General features: G+C 37.7%; 1 protein-coding gene across 8 annotated transcripts in view; it reads left to right on the top strand.

The window, feature by feature from the left end:
• supt3h (SPT3 homolog, SAGA and STAGA complex component) overlaps nt 1–25177 on the top strand; it is a 293254-nt gene that overhangs the window by 237678 nt on the left and 30399 nt on the right. For all 8 annotated transcript variants that reach the window (XM_062957052.1, XM_062957063.1, XM_062957059.1 and 5 more), the window contains one exon: nt 2238–2348. In XM_062957052.1, coding sequence (XP_062813122.1) covers nt 2238–2348 — 111 coding nt within the window. The remainder of the gene's footprint in view (nt 1–2237; nt 2349–25177) is intronic.

Below are 25177 nucleotides of genomic sequence, written 5' to 3'. Positions count from 1 at the left end.
AGTGCTGCTTCTAAGCTTGGCTGAAGGAGCTGCTGGGCTCCAGCTTGAGCACTGAGTCTTCCACCAGCATCTCCTCATCCATACTTTCCAGGCTGCCCAAATTACCGTGGCTGCTACATGCCATAGAAGGCTGATCCAGAGTAACCCATGGAAAGGCCAAATTAATCTCCAAACTTTGACAGTCTCAGTTTAGTCATTTTGGTTTCAAGGGGGAATCCAGGTTTTATTTGCTTTGGAACTCATTTATTTGTCTTTTTAGCAGTTGGTGGTATTTGTCGAACTCTTATCCAGCACCACATTTCAGATGAGTTCATTTTTTCCCTAAATTGAAAATGGATTCCCTGAAGTACAAAGACATGAGACCACTACAAGCAGTAGTATATCAATTACAATAGTAGTGGTTTTTTACAACACGATAGTGATAGACATATATAGTGGACATAAATCTGTTGTATACACAAAGTCTTATAACAATGATTGCCTTCTGAAAAGAGGAATGTATGATCATTCAATAAGAATCCCAAGTAAGTAACCATATATACTTTGCAAGAAGGCTTCTCCTTGAGGGCACAGAATCCATACTCTCTTGTAAGAAGTTTGTAAATCCCAAAATCTATAAACAGATAATTTTCTACTGATACTTATATATGGAGCTTCCGCTTCCTGGACGAGAGTTTCTACGTAGAGGATTTCCAATTCCCAGACTGGTTTTGACTATATTAAATCTTCCTCAAGTGGAAAAATATGAAATTCACAGAATGCAATGGACATCAAGTTCTCCAAAATTAAATATTCCTCAGGTAGAAAGGTATGAAAATACAATGATGAAGTGGACATGAAGTTATCCTACAGAGGTGCTCTGCAATCGTTTGATTCCTTAGCAAACACCTTTCCACATGAGGAATCTCCATATATCAATATCATAGAGAATTATCTTTATAAGATTTTGTGTATACAACAGATTTATGTCCGCTATATATGTCTATCACTATCATGTTGTAAAAAACCATTACTATTGTAATTGACTGCTTGTAGTGGTCTCGTGTCTTCATTTTTTTCCCTCTCAGCTTTCTTCATTGACCAACTTTCGCAACCATACTGTACATAGAAATGAGAAATATAATGGCATTGACATCCTAACATTTCAAAGATATATCTTTTCACTTTAGGAGCTTGTCAGCTTCCTTCATTGCTCCCCTTCCAAGGCCCCATCTACACTGGACAAATAAAGGTGGCTTCAAGCTATCTTCAGAATGTGGCAGTTAGACTACGCGTGACATGAAAGTGTGTTACAGTGCGCTTTAAACCCAGTAATCTTAACACAAGCAAAATCAAGAGAGAGTCCAAAATGAAGCCTTTAACATGCATCAGGAGGCTGTAGTATAAATCGCATTGCATAGCAAAATTTGCTCTGCAGAATGCAAATTGCTATGTGGGCAGCCAAAGCACACCACTGATGTACACATGTGGATTCCAGAAGGGGGAGTTGAAAAAATAAACTATATTCTCTGCTGCTGTCAAGCTGCTAATATTGCAGATCCTGGAACCTTTTGGAGGCCAGCCTCTGCGTGTATGCAATCACCTTCCAGGTCTTGTTCCATAATTTACAGTCCAAACATGCATACAGTGAAGCTGCTTTCTTCAATACCAGTTTCAAACTGACCTACGTTGTCAGTATTTCTGGTCTTTGTCCTTCTGATTTTTTGAATGCAGTGTCAATTCCAAATAATGACAGAGTGAAGGTATGAAAAAATCTTGAACTATTTTATTGTCTTCATCTGCTTTAAAGTTATATAAATCATCTGTGGTCATTATTTTTGTTTTTGTTTTTTACTGTTCAATTTCAAACATACTTTTGCACTTCCTTCCTTAACTATTTTCAATAATAATTCCAAGTTTTTGTTATTTTCTGCTAGTAGTATAGTGTCATCTGTATATCATACAAGTGAAACAGACAGGGTGATAATATGCAGCCTTGCTTGATCCCCTTCCTGATTGAAAATCCAATTTTTCTGTATTCTATCTTAACATGTTATGCATTGAAGCCAAAAATTTTCATGATCTAAAGAATCAAAGTCTTACTATAATCTATAAAGCACAGGCTGAAACAATAATAAAAAACAATAACAAAAGTCATATGTCTAGGTCAGTTTTTGTAATCAGCAATTCTAGTGTATACATTTGTGTGTTTTTTTATTCCAACAGTGTTTGTTTGCGTGTGTGTTTGTCTTTTGCAGAGCACTGCAGCTTGTGGCGGAGAGGCCCAGAGCGATGCCATCCAGCCTGCCCACATCAGAGAGGCCATTCGACGCTATGGCAATCAGATTGGCCCCCTTTCCTCATATACAGTATGTAATAACAGAGCTATAAGAAGCTATATTTATCATCTTAAGGAACTTTGATTTTCAAGTGGTCAAATGAAGAAGTTTTGGAATTGTTGAGAACAATTTGTGGCAGCTGTAATTCCCCTTTTAAAAATTGTGCAATTCTTTTGTGAAATAAAATGGCATTTCCTTTCTTTTTTCGAAAGACATCCTTTTCTTTTAAGTGTTATTTCCTTTTAATTATAAAATATTTTGTTTGCTTTTTAAAGACTTGTAGCTTCTAAAAATGTAAGTGGGTAATTATTTTAAATTATAGATATAGCAATATTATTAAAAGTACCCTCCTTGTGCCAGCTGCAGCATCCCTCTTACTATCTCATAGTATCCTGACTGACATCCACCATTTCCTTCATCATTCTCTTGCTTCAAATATATATGAAAAACCTCTTTTTGTTACTCCTTGCTACCCTAACCAGTCTCTGTAAAATCTCAGTTTTAGTTTTCCTTGCATTATTCTTGCAAGATATGACAATGTATCTTTCCCTTTGCTGGATGATTCATTCTTCCTTCTGTTCTTTGCATATGTTTTTTTCCCCCTTTTCACTTCCTCCTTGGATTTCCTGTGCAGACACATTGGCTTTTTCAGATATTTCCCACTTTATGTCTTCCATAGAATGGTTTGTTATTTTTTTTAATATATATATTTTTATTGAAGTTTTACCTTATAAGATAAAGTAAATTAACATTGAAAGAGTGAGAACATTTGATTGTATAGAAAGTGGGAAAACTGAGATTTAAAAAGGATCAAAAAGGGAGAGAGAAAAAACCAAAAACCAAAAACAGAGCTAAAATGTCCATATTTATATAAAAAAGAAAAAATCTGAACAAATGGCGATATAAAAATGCAAAGTACTTGGCAAAGAAATACACCAAAAAGCAAAAGCAAAAAGCTCACTGTTTCACAACCTGTTCACAAGCCACCAGCAATTGTGAACTGTAGTTCTTTTTTTTTCTTCATCATGACCTCTTTTTTTTTTTTAACAGAAGGAAGTTAAACGAGTGGTGAAAATTAAAATTTATAATAGTCAAATTTGAAACCCCCACGTTGAAATGGTCTTTCCTTCTAAAAACCTTTTGAAGGCCTCCCAGACTTTCCTAAACTCGGAAGGGTCTTTTGACTGGAGATACCCTGTCAGAATGTCCATCTCAGCCACCTCTGTCACTTTCACGATCCATTCCTCCATTTCTGGTGTTTCCTCCAATTTCCAGGCTCGTGCATAGACTATTCTCGCAGCCGTTGTCATCAAAGTGAAGAGTTTATCATGTGGCTTCAGCAGTGATGTGTCTGTTATTCCTAGTAGGAATATTTCTGGGTGCATGGATATTTTTAGCTTTAGTATTTTTTCAGTGGTTTTATGAATCTTAATCCAAAAGTTTTTTGCCTTCTTACAAGTCCACCACATGTGGAAAAATGATCCTGTTGCTTGTTTACATTTCCAGCAAGTGTTTTTTAATTGTGGCTGTATTTTGGCTAATTTAACAGGTGTCATATAAGCTTGATAAAACATTTTGTAGAAATTTTCTAGAAGGGAATAGCTTCTGAAAATTTTTATTTTTACTTTCCAGAGGTATTCCCATTCATCTATGCTAATCGAGCGACCAATGTTTTTAGCCCATTTTACCATATACTCCTGGATATATTCATCTTCTGTGTGTAATTTTAACAGGAGACTGTAAAGCTTAGATAGTTGTTTATTTGATTGAAGTATCTTATCGAGGTCTGTCTTTTCTTCTTCAAATCCTGTATGCACATCTTTTTGATATTGTTGGTGTATTTGTGCATATTCAAACCAGTTCATGTTGTAGCCCTGCTGGTTTATTTCTATCATTGATTTCAGTTGGAGGTTATCTTGTGTTTTCTTGAGTATTTCCGCATATGTTAGCCATCTTTTACTGCCCTTTGAATTTCCACTTTGTTTGAAAGTTTCTTGGATCGAGGTCCATTGTGGTAATTTTCTGTAAAAGAATTTTTTATATTTGTTCCAAGTATTCATCAGAGTTTTCCTAATTGGGTGTTTATTAAAGTTTGAGTCTTCTGGCACTTTCCCATAAATTAAGTATGCATGTAAGCCAAATTTTAAGCTATCTCCTTCCAGAGTTATGAGACTTTGATTGTCAAGATGGATCCATTCTCTTAACCAAATCAATATAGCTGCTTCCCTGTATAATTTTAGATTTGGGAGAGCCAGTCCTCCTCTTTGTTTAGTGTTTTGTAAATTTTTCATCTTTATTCTCGGTTTCTTCCCTCTCCAAATAAATTTCGTAAGTTCAGCATTCCAATTCGTAAATTCTTTTTCCTTGATGTCAATTGGAATGTTCTGGAACAAGAAGCATAGTCTAGGTAAGATATTCATTTTTATTGTAGCTATCCGTCCTAGGAGAGAGATATCCAGATTCATCCATTTTTTCAGATCATTTTTTATTTTATTCCAGGTTTTTTCATAATTATTTTTATACAGATCTTTGTTATTCATTGTTATGTTTATTCCTAAATATTTTGCGTGGAGAGCTATTTCAATTCATGTTTCTTGACTTAATTCTTCTTTTTCTTTATTGCTTAACTTTGTCGCTAATATTTTTGTTTTGCGTAGATTGATTGAAAGACCCGCAACTGATCCAAATTGATTGACCAGTCATATCATTTTGGGAAATTCTTTCCGCGGATCTTCTGACATTAAAATAATGTCATCTGCAAATAACTTTATTTTATATTTTTGGTTTTTCACTTTTATACCAATCAGGTCATCATCTTGACGTAGTTTTCTTGCTAGGATTTCTATTGCGAGTATGAATAGTAAGGGTGAGAGGGGGCATCCCTGTCTCACACCTCTCTGTATTGCAAACATTTCAGTCATATCTCCATTAATTTTAATTTTGGCTCTTTGTTCTGTGTATATGGCTTTGTATATGAATTTGCCCCCATATCTTAGGTTCTTTAATAGTTCAATGATGAAATTCCAGTTTAGTCGGTCAAAGGCCTTTTCAGCATCCAATAATAAAAGTGCCCCCTTTTTGAGTTTTGCGTTTTGAATATGTTCAATTATATTCAAGATTATTCTTGTGTTATCTTTAATTTGCCTTCCAGGTAGAAAGCCTGCTTGGTCAGCTTTGATCCAATTACTCAGTGTTGATTTTAATCTGTTTGCCAATATTGATGAAAATATTTTATAGTCTATGTTTAGCAAAGGAATTGGTCTGTAATTTTGAATCTGTTTTTCATCTTGATTTTCTTTGGGGATTAGAATAATGCTGGCTTCCTTCCATGTCTCTGGTATTTGATTTGTTTCCAGTACTGAGTTCATTATTTTTTGTAGTATCGGTGTTATTTCATCTTTCATCATCTTGTAGTATGTTGCTGTATAGCCATCTGGGCCTGGGGATTTATCTGTCTTTAAATTCTGAATTGCTTCATCGATTTCCTGTACTGTTATTGATGCATTCAGACGTTCCTGCTCTTCTTCAGGAAGGGTTGGGAGCTTTTGAGATTTTATGTATTCTATTACTGTTTCTGTTGAGCCTTCTTCATTTTTATATAGATCTTCATAAAAGTCTTTTAGATGTTGTTTTATCTTTTGTTCTTCTTTAATTTCTTTATCTTTATGTTTCAATGAGATTATGTATTTATTTTGATGTTGCGTTTTTAATTTATTTGATAACCATCTGCCTGGTTTATTTGCATATTGAAAAAATTTCTGTTTACTAAATTTCAATATTTTGTCCATTTGTTCCACCAAAATCATCGATGCTTGGATTCTTAATAGTTTTAGTTCTTCAGCTAGTTTTTTATCTTTTGGTTGTTTATTATATTCAAGTTCCTTTTCTTTAATTTCCAGTTGAATCTTGTGCAATTTGGTTTGTTTCTTTTTCTTTTCTATTATGTTGAGTTGTATTAATTTACCCCTCATATAGGCTTTTGCCGTATCCCAAATTGTATATAGTGACATACCTGGTGTTGTATTCAACTGTAAAAATTCTAGAAGGTCTTTTTTACATTTCTTTAGGATTTCTTCCTTCTTGAGTAAATTATCGTTGAGCCTCCATGTCCATTGTCTGACTTGTCGTTTTAGTTGCACCAAAATGGGGGCATGGTCTGAATGGTTTGTTATTGTACTTTAAGCTGTTCATATTTCAGGATGGGTTTCTTTTTCCTTTAGCGTTTCTAGTAATGATATTCCACTGAATATTTCCCTGTGCTTGCTAAAATCAGCTTTCCAAAAATCCAAAGGTTTTGTTGGACTATAACTTTCTTTGCCCTGTCCCACAATCATGAGTTCTAGCATTACAATCAGTTCCTCTATAGTCCCAATTACTTTGATTCCAGGGACCAATTCCTCCCTATTAATTAGCATCAAGGCTAGTATCAGGAAAATGTCTATTCTCAGGTGCTGTAGATAGTTTTAAATGTTGGAAACTAAGTCACATTGCTTTATCTGGGATTTTTCTTTTTTTATGACCAAGACAACAGCTACAACGTTTTATGAACTTGCACAACCCATTGTTACATAACATATCTGCTTTTTACCCAGAGCATTTTACCCAGTTTTCAATGAAGTTTATTACCTGTAAATTAAAGGAGGGTTAGTAATAATGATGACAGAATTACTCGTGATTAGTTTACTTTTGTGAAATAATGTAATCATTACAAGCATCATTATTCTTTTGGCTATCCAAAGTGACATACTACTAATGGTTGAAAAGGGGTCATTTTAATTGTTTGGACATGTCTCCTTTTTTAAGATTTAAAAAATTGCAATTAAATAATAATGTAAAAGTCTGTAGTTGGCAAAGTAATGGATCACACACTGTGCATTGAGTAACATATAATGTGTAACAAGTGTTGCATTGTTTCCTCCAGTAAAGAATATCAACTTTATTGATAATGAAATGAATTAATTTCTTTTTTGTGTCTTCAGTCATTTAAGAGGAAAATGATGGCTGAATAAATCCGTAATTAGCTTGCAGCCACTTCATTGCTGGCATTCTTTTAATTGCATGATTTGCAGTCCTAGTATTTTTGTTAGGTTCCCTCTCATATTTGTTGCTGGCTTCAAATTAATTCATGTGTGCTGACAATATAGTCATTCAAAAATAGTGTTTTATGCTGGAGCATAAAAATATGACAGGCTGTGAGTTTCCAAGAGATTATTGAGCACCTCGGGTGAAGTTGTTCTGGCAGTAAGCCCAAAAGTGTCTCTCACTAAATGAAAAATAATTGTCTAAATGAAAAATAAGTTGGCATTCTCTGGTGGGAATAACCTGATGCTATGGGATATAAATTATTTTAAAAGAATATATAAACTTCTGAACTTGCAAAGTATTTTCCTGCTTGGGCTTTTGCCCAAGTTTAAATTTCATATCAATTTAATACAGGATGTAACACAGAATAGAAAAACGAAGGGGCGTCACATACAATAAGCTACTGCTTGGCAACTGCATTAAGTTGTTCCTCGCGTTTTCTGCCTCATACAAGAGCTGCTCGTGTATTTCTTGTTCGCATTGGGCCCTTTTCCCCTTGGCCTTCAGAATAAAAGGCAGAAATAGATAAAGTGTTTGGTAAGCCAGTGGACACAAAGGTCTTCATGCCACATGGCGAGAACTACCATGGAGATTGGTTTAAAGCCACTTTTGCCATGCCAATCTCATGGTTGTGCAAAATGCTCTAATATTAGGGGCAAACTGTATCTTGGTGGAAGATTTGGGACCAGAATTGTTTTCTTGTGCATGTTAAATATCCCTTACTTGGAATTCAATTCTGAATTTTTTTTAAAATAAAAGTCAAAATAGTAGTCCAACTAAGATGGTTGATAGTTGTTGCACCATAGTGTGAAACTTGGTGGATTTTAAAAAGTAGTTCAGGCAAGGAAAGCTAGGCAGATTGTAATCTTGTTGCTTTCATTGACTTCTGAAATGAAATGAAATGAAATGAAATGAATAGGCCCGGGCTGTGGCGCAGGCGGGAGAGCAAGCCAGCTGCAATTAACTGCAATGAATCACTCTGACCAGGAGGTCATGAGTTCGAGGCCCGCTCGGAGCCTATGTTTGTTTGTCTTTGTTCTATGTTAAAAGGCATTGAATGTTTGCCTATATGTGTAATGTGATCCGCCCTGAGTCCCCTTCGGGGTGAGAAGGGCGGAATATAAATGCTGTAAATAAATAAATAAATAAATAAATAAATTCTGTTCACTGAATATTGTATGTGCAAGAGGCCCTTCAAAATTTACCTTCAACTGTTTCAGTATTTATCGGGATTATTGATTTAATATGGGAGTTTGAGGAGGAACTGGAGTGAGCGCATGTCCTCACCTGCAACTGCTGTGGTATGTTTGTGTTCTTGCTGGATGATGTGAATAGTTATACCCACAGGAAGTACAAGTTGATGGACTTCTTGGAAGAAGGCCACCTTTCTGCACTCCTTCGTTATTTCCTTTACTGTTCATTTCCCCAGTGTTTGTTTTGGTTCCTAGTAGGCTGCCGTGGGTGTATGTGTATGTATATAGATAGACAGAGATATATAATATTAATGTATATCTTGCATTTTTCTCTTGATTGAGATGCAGAGCAGAGTGCTTGGATTGTGTCCTGCATGGCAGAATTGGGTTGGACTTTATGGCCTTTAGGGGTGTCTCCTAACTGTCTGATGCTATGATTCGATGTGTATTATTATTGTGCAGATATTGGATGGCCATCTCTCAGGAGTGGTTGGATTGTGTCCTCCTGCATGATATAAGGAAGTTGAACTGGATGATCCTTAGGGGTATCTGCTAACCTTAGGATTGTATGATATCATTATTATTATTATTATTATTATTATTATTATTATTATTATTATTATTATTATTATTGAGAGGCTGGCTGGCCATCTGTTGGGAGTGCTTGGATTATATTGTCCAATGGCAGAGTTGGGTTGGACTGGATGGCCTTTAGGGGTCTCTCCTTACTGTCTGATTCTATGATTCGATTTGTATTATTACTGTGCAGATCTTGGATGGCCATCTGTGAGGAGTGCTTGGTTTGTGTTGTCCTACATGGTAGAAGGAAGTTAAACTGGATGATCCTTAGGGGTGTCTCCCAACCTTATGATTGTATGATATTCTTCTTATTATTATTCTTCTTATTATTATTATTGAGAGGCTGGGTTGCCATCTGTTGGGTGTGTTTGGATTGTGTCCTCCATGGCAGAATTGGGTTGGATTGGATTACCACAGTAATTATTTCATATTACAGTAGAATCTCACTTATCCAACATTCGCTTATTCAGTGTTCTGGATTATCCAACGCAGTCTGCCTTTTAGTAGTCCATGTTTTTGTAGTCAATGTTTAAATTCATTGTGATATTTTGGTGCTAAATTTGTAAATACAGTAATTACAACATAGCATTACTGAGCATTGAACTGCTTTTTCTGTCAAATTTGTTGTATAATATGTTTGTTGCTTAATTTGTATAATCATTACCTATTTTGATGTTTAATAGGCTTTTTCTGAATCCCTTCTTATTATCCAATATATTCACTTAACCAATGTTCTGCCGGCCTGTTTATGTTGGATAAGTGAGACTCTATTGTATATTTATAATCTTATATTATCTGCTTAGAACTGGATTATATGAGGCCCCTTCTACACAGCTGTATAAAATGCACACTGAAGTGAATTATCTGGCAGTGTGGACTCAAGATAATCCAGTTCAAAGCAGATAATATAAGGTTATAAATGGGTAATATAGCTGTGTGGAAGGGCCTTGAGTCTACACTGCCATATAATCCAGTTAAAATCAGATAATCTGTATCTTATAGACAGTGTGGAAGAGGCCTGAGGCCTAACTGTGCCTGTCCCCTGGGCTGAGTAGGTTGCTAGGAGACCAAGTTGGCAGAGTTTAGGCTTCTAACTGGCAGCAATTGGATAAAAACAATTATTCATCTCCCTCTAATTAGGACTTTATTTTTCTTTTCTTTTTGCTGTATGAACATAGAGGCATGGATGAGGGGTTGTGCTGCCAAGTTTAGTGTTTCTGGGATGTGTAGTTTTGTTGTTTTGTCCTAGGCTGAATTTTTTTTATCCTTTTATATACAGTATAGTCTCACTTATCCAACACTCGCTTATCCAACGTTCTGGATTATCCAACGCATTTTTGTAGTCAATGTTTTCAATACATCATGATATTTTGGTGCTAAATTCATAAATACAATAATTACTACATAGCATTACTGCTTATTGAACTACTTTTTCTGTCAAATTTGTTGTATAACATGATGTTTTGGTGCTTAGTTTGTAAAATCATAACCTAATTTGATGTTTAATAGGCTTCTCCTTAATCTCTCCTTATTATCCAACATATTCACTTATCCAACATTCTGCCGGCCCGTTTATGTTGGATAAGTGAGACTCTACTGTATATAGATAGATATATGAATTAGTAATGGTACTAAACAAACTGTCAGAATTTAAAACACAATTAAAGACCTATCTATTCTGGTTGACCTACACAGTGAATTTTAATTTCTAAATTTAAACTTACATGGGGGTTGGATAGATGGTGCTTGTGGTCTGTTCCAGTTCTTATGTTTGTATGATTCTTTGATTCTAACAGAAGCTTAATTTAATCCAAATTAAAACCCTGCCTCAAAACATGAAATGCTAAACATTTCATAGTGGTCTGCTCTTTTTTTCACGAGATTGCTACTATATGTGGAAAAACTCTTATTCCTTCCTGATACATTATTTTGCCCTTGCAGAATTCATTAATTACCATGATTATGTATCAAAATATAGGAAAGGAAATCTTTAATTATTATGTCCATGTAGAAATAATACCATCTCTTTTTTACTTATTTGGTGTTACTTTAAATAATTCAAAGCAAACTGCCTATACAGAGAGGCAAATCTTTGCTAATATTATTTCTGACTGCAAACTCAAGAACAAAAATGACACATGTTTTATTACTGAAGATGTACATCGCTTCAGAGGCAGCCTGCTCTACATTTTGTTTGGTTTACAGTTCCCTGACTTAATTTAATGGTGATTGCCATTAATAACCTGATACAGAAAACACATTACAGTAGAGTCTCACTTATCCAACTTCCACTTTTCCAGCGTTCTGTATTATCCAATGCAGTTGGCGTTTTTGTAGTCAATGTTTTTGTAGTCAATGTTTTCAATACATTGCGATATTTTGGTGCTAAATTCGTAAATACAGTAATTACTACATTACGTTACCATGTATTGAACTGCTTTTTCTGTCGATTTGTTGTAAAACATTATGTTTTGGTGCTTAATTTGTAGAATCATAATGTAATTTGATGTTTAACAGGCTTTTCCTTAATCCCGCATTATCCCATATTTTCACTTATCCAACGTTCTGCCGGCCCATTTATGTTGGATAAGTGAGACTCTACTGTATTTTATATATTCACCAACAAAATACTATTTGTATCAATGTAGCTGGTTCTCTAGCTATATTATAGATTAAAATCATGAGTGAGATTGTTCTTCGGAAAAAGCCTTTAAAATGTTAGACATTGAAATGGAGGATATGTAGTACCTTGTAGTGGGCAGAAGGATGAAGAGGTTTTTGTTTTTTATTCTTATTGTCTTATTGTAAAATACATTTGCGTTTTCAAAAGCATTTTGTTTGGCCCACTTTAGTTGGTTGGCTATTTTTTCCAGATTCAGGTTTGCCTTCTGATTCAATAATATATCTAGTGTTCTCTTTGTAGTTTGGTTTCTCGGATTAGCCTTTAGCTCTTTTTCCTTCACCTCTATTTCTCTTTTTAAATTTAACAATTCTAGTTCATTTTGCTTTCTTTTAATAGCGTTTAACTGTATCAAAAAACCTCTTAATACTGCCTTAAAGGCATCCCATATAATTTGTGGTTTCACTTCTTTAGTGTCATTGAGGCAGAAATAGTCCTTTATCATGGCTTTGATCTTCACTAGATCTTTCTCTTGTTTAATTAAGTTTTCATTAAGCCTCCATTTTTTGGGAGTGGTCTTTTTATTAATTTCTAACAGCATTGGGCAATGGTCGGATATGTCCCTACTTAAAATTTTTATATTTTCTATTTTTGTCACCAAAGTTTTCGACATCCATACCATGTTGATTCTCGACCATGTCTGGTGTCTACCTGAAAAGTATGTGTAGTCTTTTCCCCCGGGATTAAGCTCTCTCCAGGCATCGATTAAGTCATATTCTATTTTTAAGGCGATAAATATTTTTGGTAAGGAGCTAGTGCTTTTCTCTTTTTTGGAAAAGGTTTTAGTTTTATCCCTTTCTTTGTCTAGAACCCCATTGAAGTCTCCTAGTATTATCATATGGTCGAAATCTATTTTACTAATGTTGTCCCGCATAAATTTAATAAATTTTGTTTTAGGTCCATTGGGCGCGTAAATGTTGCATATTAAAAACATTTCTCCCTCGACTTCTATCCTAATTGCTATCACCCTACCTTCTTTATCTTTAAATTGTTCTTCTGCGGGTATCGATTGGTCTATATACAGGACCACCCCTCTTTTTTTGACCGTGTCTGCCGCGATAAATTCATTGCCGAGATGGCTATTTCTTAGATAATCTATGTGATTTACATCTATATGGGTCTCCTGCAGAGCTATGATGTTGTACCTTCCTTTCCTTAGTGAGTTGAATAATATTTTACGTTTCCTGGGTGAGTTCAGCCTGTTAACATTATTGGAGAAACATTTCAAAGAAAAACTGACTTTACTCATCTTTAAGTTTGTCACAGTCGTCCTCTATGGGTCCTTCTTCCTCCTCTTCCTCTCCGTCAGCTTGATCCGAAGTCATATTTCGTTGAGCCCTTATTAATTCTCCTTCTTTGGGTGAGAGGAATCTTCTTTTTTTCTTATTTTTTGGATTTATGTCAGGTCCTGTTGTGGGTGATTTCTCTTCTAAATTAATTTCTCTTTTTAAATTTTTATAAAAAGATTTTGCTTCTTCCTCAGTTGTTATCCACTTTTGTTCTCCTTTATAAGGCGCCATAAGACCTTCATACTTTTCCCATCTATATTTAATTTGAAGTTTTTTAAGTGTATCTGTTAGGAAAAAGTATTTCCTTCTTCTGTTTAATATCGTCTGTGGTAATTCTTTTAGGATCGCTACTTTCCTCTCCTTGTAACAGATTGGTTTGGCAGCATTTCTTCTCTATCTATTTGCCCACACGCTTCCTGCTCTGTGCATTGCAGTATTCTAGCTGTCAATTGAGTGATCACCCATCCGATATTTTCCTCCTTCTCCTCTTGCACATTCCTAAATGTTAACTGGGATTCTAGCATTTGATAGTCCATTTTTTCTTGAATTTTCCCAAGTCTTCTCTCTTTTTCCTCTAGCTGATCCAGTTTTTTCTGTATTTTGGTTTGCTCTATATCGATCTTTCTATTTTCTACTCTGAGATCATTAATATCATTTGTATTTTTCCCAATTTCCTTTTTAATCTCACCTAATTCTTCTCTAATTTCTTTCTTTAACTCGGACATCTCTTCTTTTAAGGTCTTTTGTTGTAGATCTTGTTTTCTCGCTATTGTTTGTACCTCTTCTTGTAACAAATCCTGTTTTTCCGAAATTTTCTTAATTTCCCGAAGAATGTCCATTACGCTCCCCTCCTCTGGTAGGGAGGATCTATGTGGGAGGATCTATCAAAAAATGTCTATTTTTTGATCCTTGAGATCTTTGTCAGGCTTCCATTTGGAAAAGGCCATTTTTTTCCAAGAGTTATAGAGCAGTTAACTTTGTCTCCGCGAGAGGGGGTCGGCTATACCCTCAATCTGTTGTATTTTTTTTTTACTTCCCTTTCTTGGAGCAAGATCCCTGACAGCAGAATACTCTATTCCCTGTTGCTTGCACTGATCCTTGATCACCTACGTGGTAGATTTACTCTGCCCTGACCTTCTTTCCTGACTATCTGGGCACAGGGACAGACCTCCTCCACTTGAGTGCTAGGGTCTATATATATATATATATAATAAAAATCTCTATTCCCCCCGCTTGACTAGCTAAGGTTTCTTATTATAGGCTTTCTTGCCACCTTGTTCCTATTTTCCATCCAGTTTGTCTCTTCCTCTTTGGCCCTTGCCACTTTCTCCACACAGCACTCCTTCCAAAGTCCTTATTTTATTGCTCTTCTGGACCTCCCAGTCCTCCCAGTCCGCACTTTAGTAGCTCCGTGGCTCCCTTTTCCGGTCCGGTGGGCTGCTCTATGGTTGGTGCAACTTGTTTCTAACTCCCCTGAAGGGAGTGGTCAGAACTGCTAATCGTTTTCCTCTTCCGCTTCGTCACACTCACCACCTTATCTTTTGTTTTGAGAGAAGGGAGCCCTAGACATAACAATATGGCGTTCAAGGTCAGTAAAAGTTGATTCTAAATTCCACAGCTCCTGGTTTTACAGCCACTTAATTAAACAGTATTATTTTATTTTTTAAACTGCTCCGCACCGTTTCCTTTCCCTTTCCCTTATTCCCTTTAGAAGTGCCAGACTTCTGGTCTCTTGTGGTCTGGACCCACGCCAGCAATGTTATCTTCCTTCCAACCACTCGCTGAGCCTGGCAATTAATTAGTCTTCAGCGAGTCTTAAAGTTTTTAGCGGATAGAGTCTCTTAAAAGTATTTGCACATCTTCTGTACTTGAGGATCGGCAGTCTGCTTACCTCTTTTCTTTAGCCTTCATATCTTTGGAGCGAGTGAGGCTGACAGCAAGTGCGAGCTGTGGCTTGCTTCCCGTTGGACGTCCCGCCAGCCGCAGTCCTTCGGACCCACTGGATCCTCGTCCTTGAGGGGCGAGGAACACTTGGGGCCGTCGAAAGATCCTTGCGGTTGTGGCGTCTCCCCCCAGACTCAATCCGTGGGGGTGAGAGGGAGCTATCGCTCTACCAGGACAATCCTTACGGTTGGCTAGCTGAGAGCTCTCAGCCAGTCCTGCCTGTCGCCATTGGCGCCCCACCGGAAGTCGGACAATATTTGATTCATATTTATATCTCTTGCAAATAAGGCATTGCTACAGAGTTGTAGAGGCCTACATTCATGATATACAGCAGAATTTTGACTTAAGAACATCCCAACTTAAGAGCATTTTGAGTTAAGAGCTTCAGCTCGGACCGGGTTTTGACATACAAGCAGTGTTTGAGTTAAGAGGTAGCATCAGAGTACAGGGTTTTAGGGCTTCAAACGAGCAACCTCCATGCCTCATGCTCTTGTTCACTTTGGGAGATTGCTGTCCACTTTGCTCTTCTCTGCTTTGAGGAACTTTCGGTTAGTTGATTTTATGTGGGTTTTATTCCTGGTTTGTTAGGCATCGTGAAGAGAGAGAGAGAGAAAGAGCAAGAGAGGGAGGGAGGCTGGAATGAGTACAGTATGAAGAAAATGATGCTTCTGCCTCTTCACTTTGTGCTTCCTTGCCAGAACTTTGTCCTTCTACCATTTTAAAGTTGATCTTCCTTTTTAAATTGTTCCTTGTGAATGTACATTATTCGTTATTTATAAAGTACATTTCTTATTTAAAATTTGTAACAAAGATAGGGGGACTGGAGGGCAGAACAGATTAATAGCATTTCAGTGGGGAAATTCTCTTTGAGATAATTGCATTTTGAGTTAAGAGCTCAGTCACAGAGCAAATTAAACTCTTAAGTCCAAGTATCACTGTATTATATACACAAATTGACAAATAGTATCTTTTACCCTCAGTCTGTCTAGCTCTGTATTACTGACACTTTGCCTAACCTGAGATGCTGGGAGGTGAAAATAAGGCCTTTATGTGTAAAGCAATGCATTTAAATACCAATCTGTTGCCCATCCTTTATTTATTATTTATTTTATTTACAGTTGTTTATTTTTGCCTTTTTCTTTAGCCAAAAAGGTTCTCAGCTGCTTGCAAAATTTTAACCAGACAATTCCCTGCTCTCAGGGTTAAATTTTTAAAATACTCGAGGCACAAGGTACTGGAGATGGTAGTGGGGAAAGAGATTAAGTTTTCATCCTCTTAAGACCAGAACAATGGCCGTTGTGATTGAGGGAGGGCTTGTCCTTAAATCAAGGCATGATGATATTGCCCCCAAATATGGGAAAAATAACATAATGTTTGTAACTTCCTCTTGTACAACTTTCATAAATACCAGTTAGGTATACTATAACTGTGGCAGGACTGCTAAGTGTAGACTCACGTTTTCTGGAGATAACAACATTTAATATTACTTTATGGAGTGGTATCTTGGGGGAGGGATACAGCGAATGCATAGCTCCTAGAATAATTGATGATCAGCTACAATATATTGTTCAGGTCAAAGACAAGTTATTAGCTTATTTGAAGCTGGGGGGATCCACCCTTAGAGAGGCTAAAATCTATCTCTTTATCTGATGTCTACCTTTTATATTTTTTGCCCTCTTTGGTCTGGGCTGGAAATGAAGATGGAACCCATAGGCAAGAGACCATTCTCTTCTTGGAAATGGAGGACAATGGGTTCATCAGCTAGGCTCCACCTAGTGGGTTTACTTCAAGTATTCTAGGCTGCATGTATTCTACATAACCTCTACTGACTGTATTACCGTGGGCTCCATAGTATTACTTTTGTGAAGTTGTATATTCCTTTCTTAGTGTATTGCCCCTTTACAGTAATATTCCTCTACCTTCCACCTAGCTCTTTGGCTTTTTCTTTCGACTAAAGATACATGAATAAGTACATCGTGTATTTAAAGCATGTGTATTTAAAGCACCACGCTTCTTGGTGCATTTCTTAATAATGAAGTTTTGCAATCTACCTTTTCTTTCCCTCCTTTGTGTCAAATCAACTACTGTGTTCACCTTATGAAACAACTGGAGAACCAATGGTCCAGCCATCAGCATTTATTCTACTCTTAGCTGCTCAGTATGCCCTCTTTTCTTGAGCATTGTCTCCTTCCCAAGCTGTAACCTTGACTTATCTCTTGTTATGGCTAGATTTCTACTAGATTTCTTCTTTGCAAGTGATTGGCTTTCTTACAGTCAAAATATATACAAAATGCATGTAAGTGTTCTCTGCTTCTCATTGCTATTTTGGGTCTGCAATAGAGGCTTGTGTTGAATATTGATCCCCCCCCCCCCATTTGTATGTCATGCATTCTGTTAGCAGTGCATAATGCAGTTATCAGGGCTGCAAAATAATAGTTGTTGTCTGACCACCTAAAAGAAAGTGCTCCAGAGTTTTCCATTAAAATTTAAGAATATTGAGCTGTGCATATTTGTTTGTTGAGCCTGTCAAGCTGATGCAGATCTAGAGCTCTAAAGAGAGGAGCAAAAATTGATCAGTCACTGAGTACAACTTGAAGCAACAAAATACTGAGGCACTAGCAGATGCTTAAAAGAGTAAATTCTCGCCCCTCTGATTTTCTTTGCTGCCACAGTTCTGTAAATAATCATTCCCCCCAAAACATGTGACCCGTCTTCTAAATGTCACTGTTATTTAGCATATACAAGTCTTCACCTATCCCTTATAATTGACTATGTCGACCTCACAGCCCTGATTACTGGTATTTGTCTCCTGATGGAATATTTTATTGGAACTGTAACTGTGTCCATCTTAATTGAACTGTTTTTATTGTTGTCTTAGGATGCTGTTTTATTTTTGTTTGTTTATGTTCATGCTACTGTATGATGTTTTGATAATTGACTATTTTTGCATACATGTTGGAAACCGCCTGAGTCCTCTTGAGGAGAAGGAGCGGTATATAAATAAAGGATTATTATTATTATTATTATTATTATTATTATTATTATTATTATTATTATTATGCATTGAATAAATGCATAGTGTTTACATTAAATTTATCAAGCTCAGCTAGTATGTAAGAAGAAGAAAAGATGCATGCACAGACCTCTAATATTAAGCAATAATAATAATAATAATAACTATATTTTTATATCCTGCCTCCATCTCCCCAGAGGGACTCAGGCGACTTACATGGGACAAGCCCAATCCAACATAAATTAAAACCCAACATAGATTAAAACATATCTCAATAAAATTAAGCAACATTAGAAGAAGCAAATAACTAAAATCAACATCATCAACAACCAAGAGTCTGGACAATAATAAATACTGGAATTCAGAGGGTAGGAACTTGTGCAATAGAACATCAGAACAGGGCAGGTGGAAAAATGCAAGGGCCAGTAATAATAAGGGCTAAAAAAGCAATGCCAATTTAAAACGCTGAACCTATAGGATGAGGGACAGGGATAAAATGCTGGAGCTGATAGTAAGTTATCATTGGTTATCTTGTGAACTGCTTAATTGAAAGCACAACAGAACATCCACATTTTTAGGTGTAATATAAATGCCATTTTCTTTATCAGCTTTGTGAATTGTATTAATATGAAGCAAAACAATTGAGGTACTGCAGGGGTAAAAACTGGTCTGAGTTGTTATTAATTATTATTATTTATTTACACTCTACTTTTTCTCTCCATAAAGGAGACTCAACAAAAGTAGCCCTAATTACGAATTTGTTGCTGTTAAATGGTTTTGTTCAGGTGATAGAAGGTCTGATTCCTTGTATAGATTTTGTATTATGCATTAACTTCTCATCAAGCATACCTTTCTAAAATTTAGGTGTGCAGAGGAAATGCTTGGGAAATCTATTTTCTGTCAGGGCAACATTCTTGCCATTGCGAGCGTCAGTGAGAATTCTGTCTGAAGCCAATGGAGCTACATCTAATATAAGTCATTTCTAAATGTCACTTGGACTTTTTTGCTATTAAAACAGGACCACTTTTTGCTGCTAAGCATGACTGTATTAAATGTACTTTGTTAGTCCTGTTTTTTCAGGATATTCTTTTCTTGTCTGTTACTCTTTGTATTTAGGGGAAAATAACCAATTCTGTTAAAGCAGTAGGAAGTCAAGTCTCAATATGAAGCCCTTGTTTCCCTCTCCCCTTTACCCAAAGTTCCTCTCTTCAAATCTATGAAAGAAAACATTTCTTTCTGTGAAAGGTTTTTGTACACCAGCATCTGGAAGTGTTTATTTCAGTGGCATGTAATCTATCTGTGGATTTAGTTAGCACTAGACCCCCTTTTGTGTATTCCTGACTTAAATTTTTTATAAATGATCTTGTTGAATTTGTGCCAGTGTGCTCATGGTTTGGCTGATTGCTGCATATATCCTTTACCTGCCAGTCACCTTTGATTTATATTCCTTCCCTCTGCTTTTGCCTTCCAAAACTGGTGCCATTGAACTGTCCCCTAAATCATCTCATTGGTTAAATTACTCCAAAATGAGATGGTACATTTTTGGCTGCCTGTGGATAAAGACACATTTCCTACTGTTGGTCGTCACCAGCTTAGTGCTGAACTGCTTAAGAAGGAGTATTATTGAATAAGAAGCATCAAACGCTCTCCTACTTTAGTCTAAATGTAACAATGAGTCTGTGGACAAAAATATGTAGAAAATGATTTGCAGAGTAACCAGTGCTCCTAGTCCTTTACTGACTGCTACATTGGAATGTACTATACAGTACACTGTATATCTTGGAATCTGTATATTTTGATTTTTCTTCTGTTAGTAATGTCCTTTTCTGAAAGGGAATATATATATAAAGACTATTTTCCTGGTTTTTAAAGAGATCCTTTCAGTGCTCTTCACTGTCATTGTTTTTAACAATTGTAAATAATGTGGTCCTTGGATATCTGCTGACCATTATGGTTAAGTTTAGAAAATATCAATCTCAATAGTGTGATGGTGGAACTCCACTGATTCCATTTCTGTTGCAAGAATTGTCAGTTCATACTATTCTCAAATTTTTGATCTTTAGCAAGTTGCTAGTCCATAAAAGGATCATTTTTCATTACTGCTGAATCTAGAGATTAGATTAAAAATGCAGGAAACGAGATTCCACCTGAATATTAGGAAGAACTTTCCAATGCTAACAGCTGTTTGACAGTGGAATACTCTGCCTCTTTTTGTGATGGAGTCTCCTGCTCTGGGAATTTTTAAACAATAGTTTGTTGGCCACCTATCAGGAATGCTTTGACTATGTATTCCTGCATGGCAGAAGAGTTCGGCTGGATGGCCCTTGAGGTCTTTTCCTATTCTATTTGCCCAGAAATATTTGGTAACAGAGCAAAAGTCCGCTGAAACGCCCAGTACATTTTATTTACTGGACCACCCTGTCCACATGCTTGTTGATAATCCCAAGCAACTCTGAAACAATTTCTGAAACAACTCTAAAACAAATCTCGCTCCATAGAAGTTGTTGATTCTCCTTCAGAAAAAGCTGTCTTTTTTGTCATTTTATCTTTAATACTGCTCTCCAACAGTTCACTCTGGACAAGTGATAAGCTAATTGACCTGTAATTTCCTCAGGGTTCCTTTTCTAAAATTGTTGGTGGAGTGTCTTCTGAAGTTCTCTGGTATAGATGCCAATTGTAAGAACATTCTTTAAAAATATCAGTTCAGTCATGGGTATCTGCCCTACATCATCTTCAGTGAAAACAGATGCAAAGAATTGATTCTATTTTTTCTGTAGTCTCCATATCCCCTTTCGCTGCTTCCTTGTTATGCAGCAAGCAATCCCTTTTGCTACATCCTGAGATTGATGCAGGTTTTTAAAAATATCTTAAAATGCCATTACTGATAAAAACAGTCACAAGCTTGTTCACATTTCCATTCTTTTTTGTTCCCTTTTGGACAAAACTGTTTTATGAAGGGATACTTCTTTCTCTAACATTTTATACTGTTTATTAACTATGTTTGGTCTCGTTTTTGTCTACTTTGACCTCTTGACTTCGGTTAATGATTTGCCTCTCTAGCTGAGCTATTATTGTGCTTTTTTCATAATTCCAAGCATTCCAAAAAGCTCTCGCTCTCTTTCAACTTCTCTTTTTTACTAGCCTCCATTGTTTTTGAGAAATGTTCTCCCTTCTGGATCAAATGTAATGGACATTTTGGCAAATTTGCATTTATACATATATTGATAGCTTCTCAGCTAGTTGTTTCTATGTGATTTAATAATGCACTACATCCTCAGTGGTAACACTTAGAATGTTGGGTACTTTGGATTCTGTTTTCAGTTCACAATTTAATGGACATGCTTTTAAATTGCTTTTAATCTCTTCATTCTGTTGGTAGTTCAATTATATACTTTTGCATGTTTTTGTAAGCTACTTTGAGTCCCATAGTTGGTGAAAAGGCAATATGATGATGATGATGTTTCAGGTACATGAATCAAATTTGCTGACATTGTTTTATAGACCACCATTGTTACAGAGGTAGCCAAATAATGTAGTTTGATCTGCATTATATGGTCAGTGTAGGCTCATATAATGTAATTCAATGCAGTTCCAATGCATTGTATGTACACACTGACCTGCAGTGCAAACTTCATTATTTGTCAGTCTACATTCAGCCTGAATGCTAGATCTGAAATAGATCCCCTGGGCCATCCAGTCCGACCTCCTACTATGGAGGGATGTACAAAGTTATCCAGCCTCTGTTTAAAAACCTCTAGAGAAGGAGGCTCCATCCCATTCTAAGGCAGCTATGTATCCCACTGTTGGACACTCTCAGGAACTTTTTTCTAATGTCTGAATGATTTTTTTTTGTAATTTGAATCAATTGCAGCAGAGGAAAAGCTTGTTCCATCTTCAATATGGCATCCTTACACATATTTATACAAAGCTATCACTGTATCTCTTAACCTCCTCTTCTCCAGGCTAAATATACCCAGCTCCCCAAGACACTCCTCATAGGACATGGTTTCCAGACTTTTGATCATTTTGGGCACATCTTTTGGACATATTCCAGTTTATGAGTATTCTTTTTAAACTGGGGTTTCCAGAACTGAACTGAATTCCAGATAAGGCCTGACTAAAGCAGAATAGAGTAGCACTATCACTTCAACACTATACTCCTATTGATGCAGCCTAACATTACATTGGATATTTTAGCTGCCACATCTCATTATTGACTGATGTTCAGTTTTGGATGTCCTAAGACTCCTAGATCCCTTTCATACATACTGTTGTCAAGCCAAGTATCACCCGTCCTATATCCGTGCATTTCATTTTTTCCGCCTAAGTGTAGTGTCTTTCATTTCTTCCTGTGGTCTAAGAAACTAAATCTTTCCTGGCTTCTCCATCTGCAGAGCCAGTTCTTCACCTTCACTATTCTTCTTTCCCTTCCTTGGCTTTGTCTTCAACTGGGAGGAAAGAGAAAATGGCAACCTGTGCAGCAAAGCCCTTCAGTTTCCTAGCTAGAGCCTCGTAATGTCCTGAAGGCTATGCCTTGTATGTCATTGGTTTCCATATGGAACAAAAAGAAAGACGAATTATTAATGGACTTGTCAATCTCTCTGTTACATCACAAATTTTTGCCCTAGGGAGACAGCATATCTCGAAAGACATCCAGCCAGGCCTCTAAACCACTGTTTCTGTCTCCCTTAGCAGGAAGTCCCCCTACCACCACCACATGTCTCCTCTGGGGATTGAAAAGAGCAATTTCAGGTGCTGAATATCCCAAGGTTACCCGAATGGACTGACACTGTTGCTCTTGTTCTTGTTCCTTGTAATCACCAATTGATAAGGGAAAGAGCTCCATATTGATTCTGTAGCTCATAACTGACAGAGAGATCCCTGGTTCCTTCCTCTTCTGGGTGCCACATTATCTTTTTCATGTGTTTGGGAACTGATCCTCAAGAGATATCTTCTGTGTGTTCCTCATCCAGGACAATCTGCTGCACTCTGTCCAAGAAAACATCATGCTTTCTAATATGCTGGATAGATAGGCACAACTCAAATTGCTAGACCTTCTCTTCCATTAGGGCCACCAATTTGCCCTTGATGGATCTTCTCATCCAACCGGGCTACCAAACCACAAGCTCTGGCTTCAATTCAAGCATACTACAGCTGATATTGCATTATAATAAACTGTGTCTGTGCATGGTACCAAGACAGCCTTGGTCGCCTTAGTCGATGATCTACGCCGGGAACTGGAAAGGGGGAGTGTGTCCTTACTGGTTCTGCTGGACCTCTCAGCAGCCTTCGATATAATAATTTATAATAATAATAATTTTATTCTTGTATCCCGCCCCATCTCCCCGTAGGGACTCGGGGCGGCTCACATGGGGCCTTGCCCAACATCACAATATAAAAACAAATCAAAACACATAAATTTACAACAATAAATCAACAATATCAGTAAAACCATCATAAAAACAATATTGCAGGAAAAAGCGTTAAAAACAGATATAAAACACAAGTCTAGGCCAAAGGGCGAATGTGTCAAATCGGGGGGAGGTAGTTACAAAATTGACATAGTCATTAAAGTACTAGAAATGACAATAATGACAATAAGAAGGCGAATCAGTGGGTCTATTATTATGTAGGCAGACAACTTGAACCAATAGAATTCACTCATCAAAGGCTTTCCGGAAAAGCCAGGTTTTCAGGTTCTTCCGGAAGGAGAGGAGGGTGGGGGCCAGCCTAATCTCCCTAGGGAGCAAGTTCCAAAGCTGGGGGGCCACGACAGAGAAGGCCCTCTCTCTCGTCCCCACCAACCGCGCCTGCGAGGGTGGTGGAAGCGAGAGAAGGGCCTCCCCCGACGAGCGAAGAGATCGTGCGGGTTCGTAGGGGGAAATGCGGTCTCTAAGGTAGGCGGGTCCCAAACCGTTCGATACTGTTGACCATGATATCCTTCTGGGGCGCCTTGCCGGGATGGGTCTCGGAGGTACTGTTTTGCAGTGGCTCCGGTCCTTCCTGGAGGGGCGTTCCCAGATGGTGTCCTTGGGGGACACCTGCTCGGCCCCACAACCATTGACTTGTGGGGTCCCACAGGGTTGAGTACTGTCCCCCATGTTGTTTAACATCTACACGAAGCCGCTGGGAGAGATCATCCAGAGTTTCGGGGTGCGGTGTCATCTGTACGCAGATTATGTCCAGCTCTGTCACTCCTTCCCACCTGTCACTAAGGAGGCTGTTCAGGTCCTGAACCGGGGTCTGGCCATTGCGTCGGACTGGATGAGGGCTAACAAATTGAAATTGAATCCAGACAAGACAGAGGTCCTCCTGGTCAGTCATAGGGCCGAACAGGAAATAGGGTTACAGCCTGTGTTGGACGGGGTCGCACTCCCCCTGAAGACACAGGTTCGCAGTCTGGGGGTTCTCCTGGACTCATCGCTGAGCCTGGAGCCCCAGGTCTCATCTGTGGCCAGGGGAGCCTTCGCACAGCTCAGACTTGTGTGCCAGCTGCGCCCGTACCTTGGGAGGTCTGACTTGGCCACAGTGGTCCATGCTCTGGTTACATCCCGTCTGGACTACTGCAACGCTCTCTATGTGGGGTTGCCTTTGAAGACGGCCCGGAAGCTCCAACTAATACAATGAGCGGCAGCCAGATTAATAACTGGGGCGGCATACAGGGAGTGCACCACCCCCCTGCTAAGCCAGCTCCACTGGCTGCCAATATGCTACCGAGCCCAATTCAAAGTGCTGGTCTTGACCTATAAAGCCCTAAACGGTTCTGGCCCAATCTACTTGTCCAAACGTATCTCCTCCTATGAGCCAGGAAGATCCTTAAGGTCATCTGGTGAGGCCCTGTCTCGGTCCCGCCTGCCTCACAAGCGCGGCTGGTGGGAATGAGGGACAGGGCCTTCTCGGTGGTGGCTCCCCGGCTGTGGAACACCCTCCCCAGAGAAATACGGCAAGCCCCAACCCTTTTGAGTTTTAGAAAAGCCTTAAAAACATGGCTATGTGCTCAGGCTTTTAACGAATAAACGACAAAGACGACCTAGACTGATGTCTGGATAAAGTACGAGGATATTGGATGAATGGATTTT

The sequence above is a fragment of the Anolis carolinensis genome, chromosome 1, assembly GCF_035594765.1.
Source record: "Anolis carolinensis isolate JA03-04 chromosome 1, rAnoCar3.1.pri, whole genome shotgun sequence".
Classification (NCBI taxonomy): Eukaryota; Metazoa; Chordata; class Lepidosauria; order Squamata; family Dactyloidae; genus Anolis; species Anolis carolinensis.
This window is presented reverse-complemented; position numbering and strand designations above follow the sequence as displayed.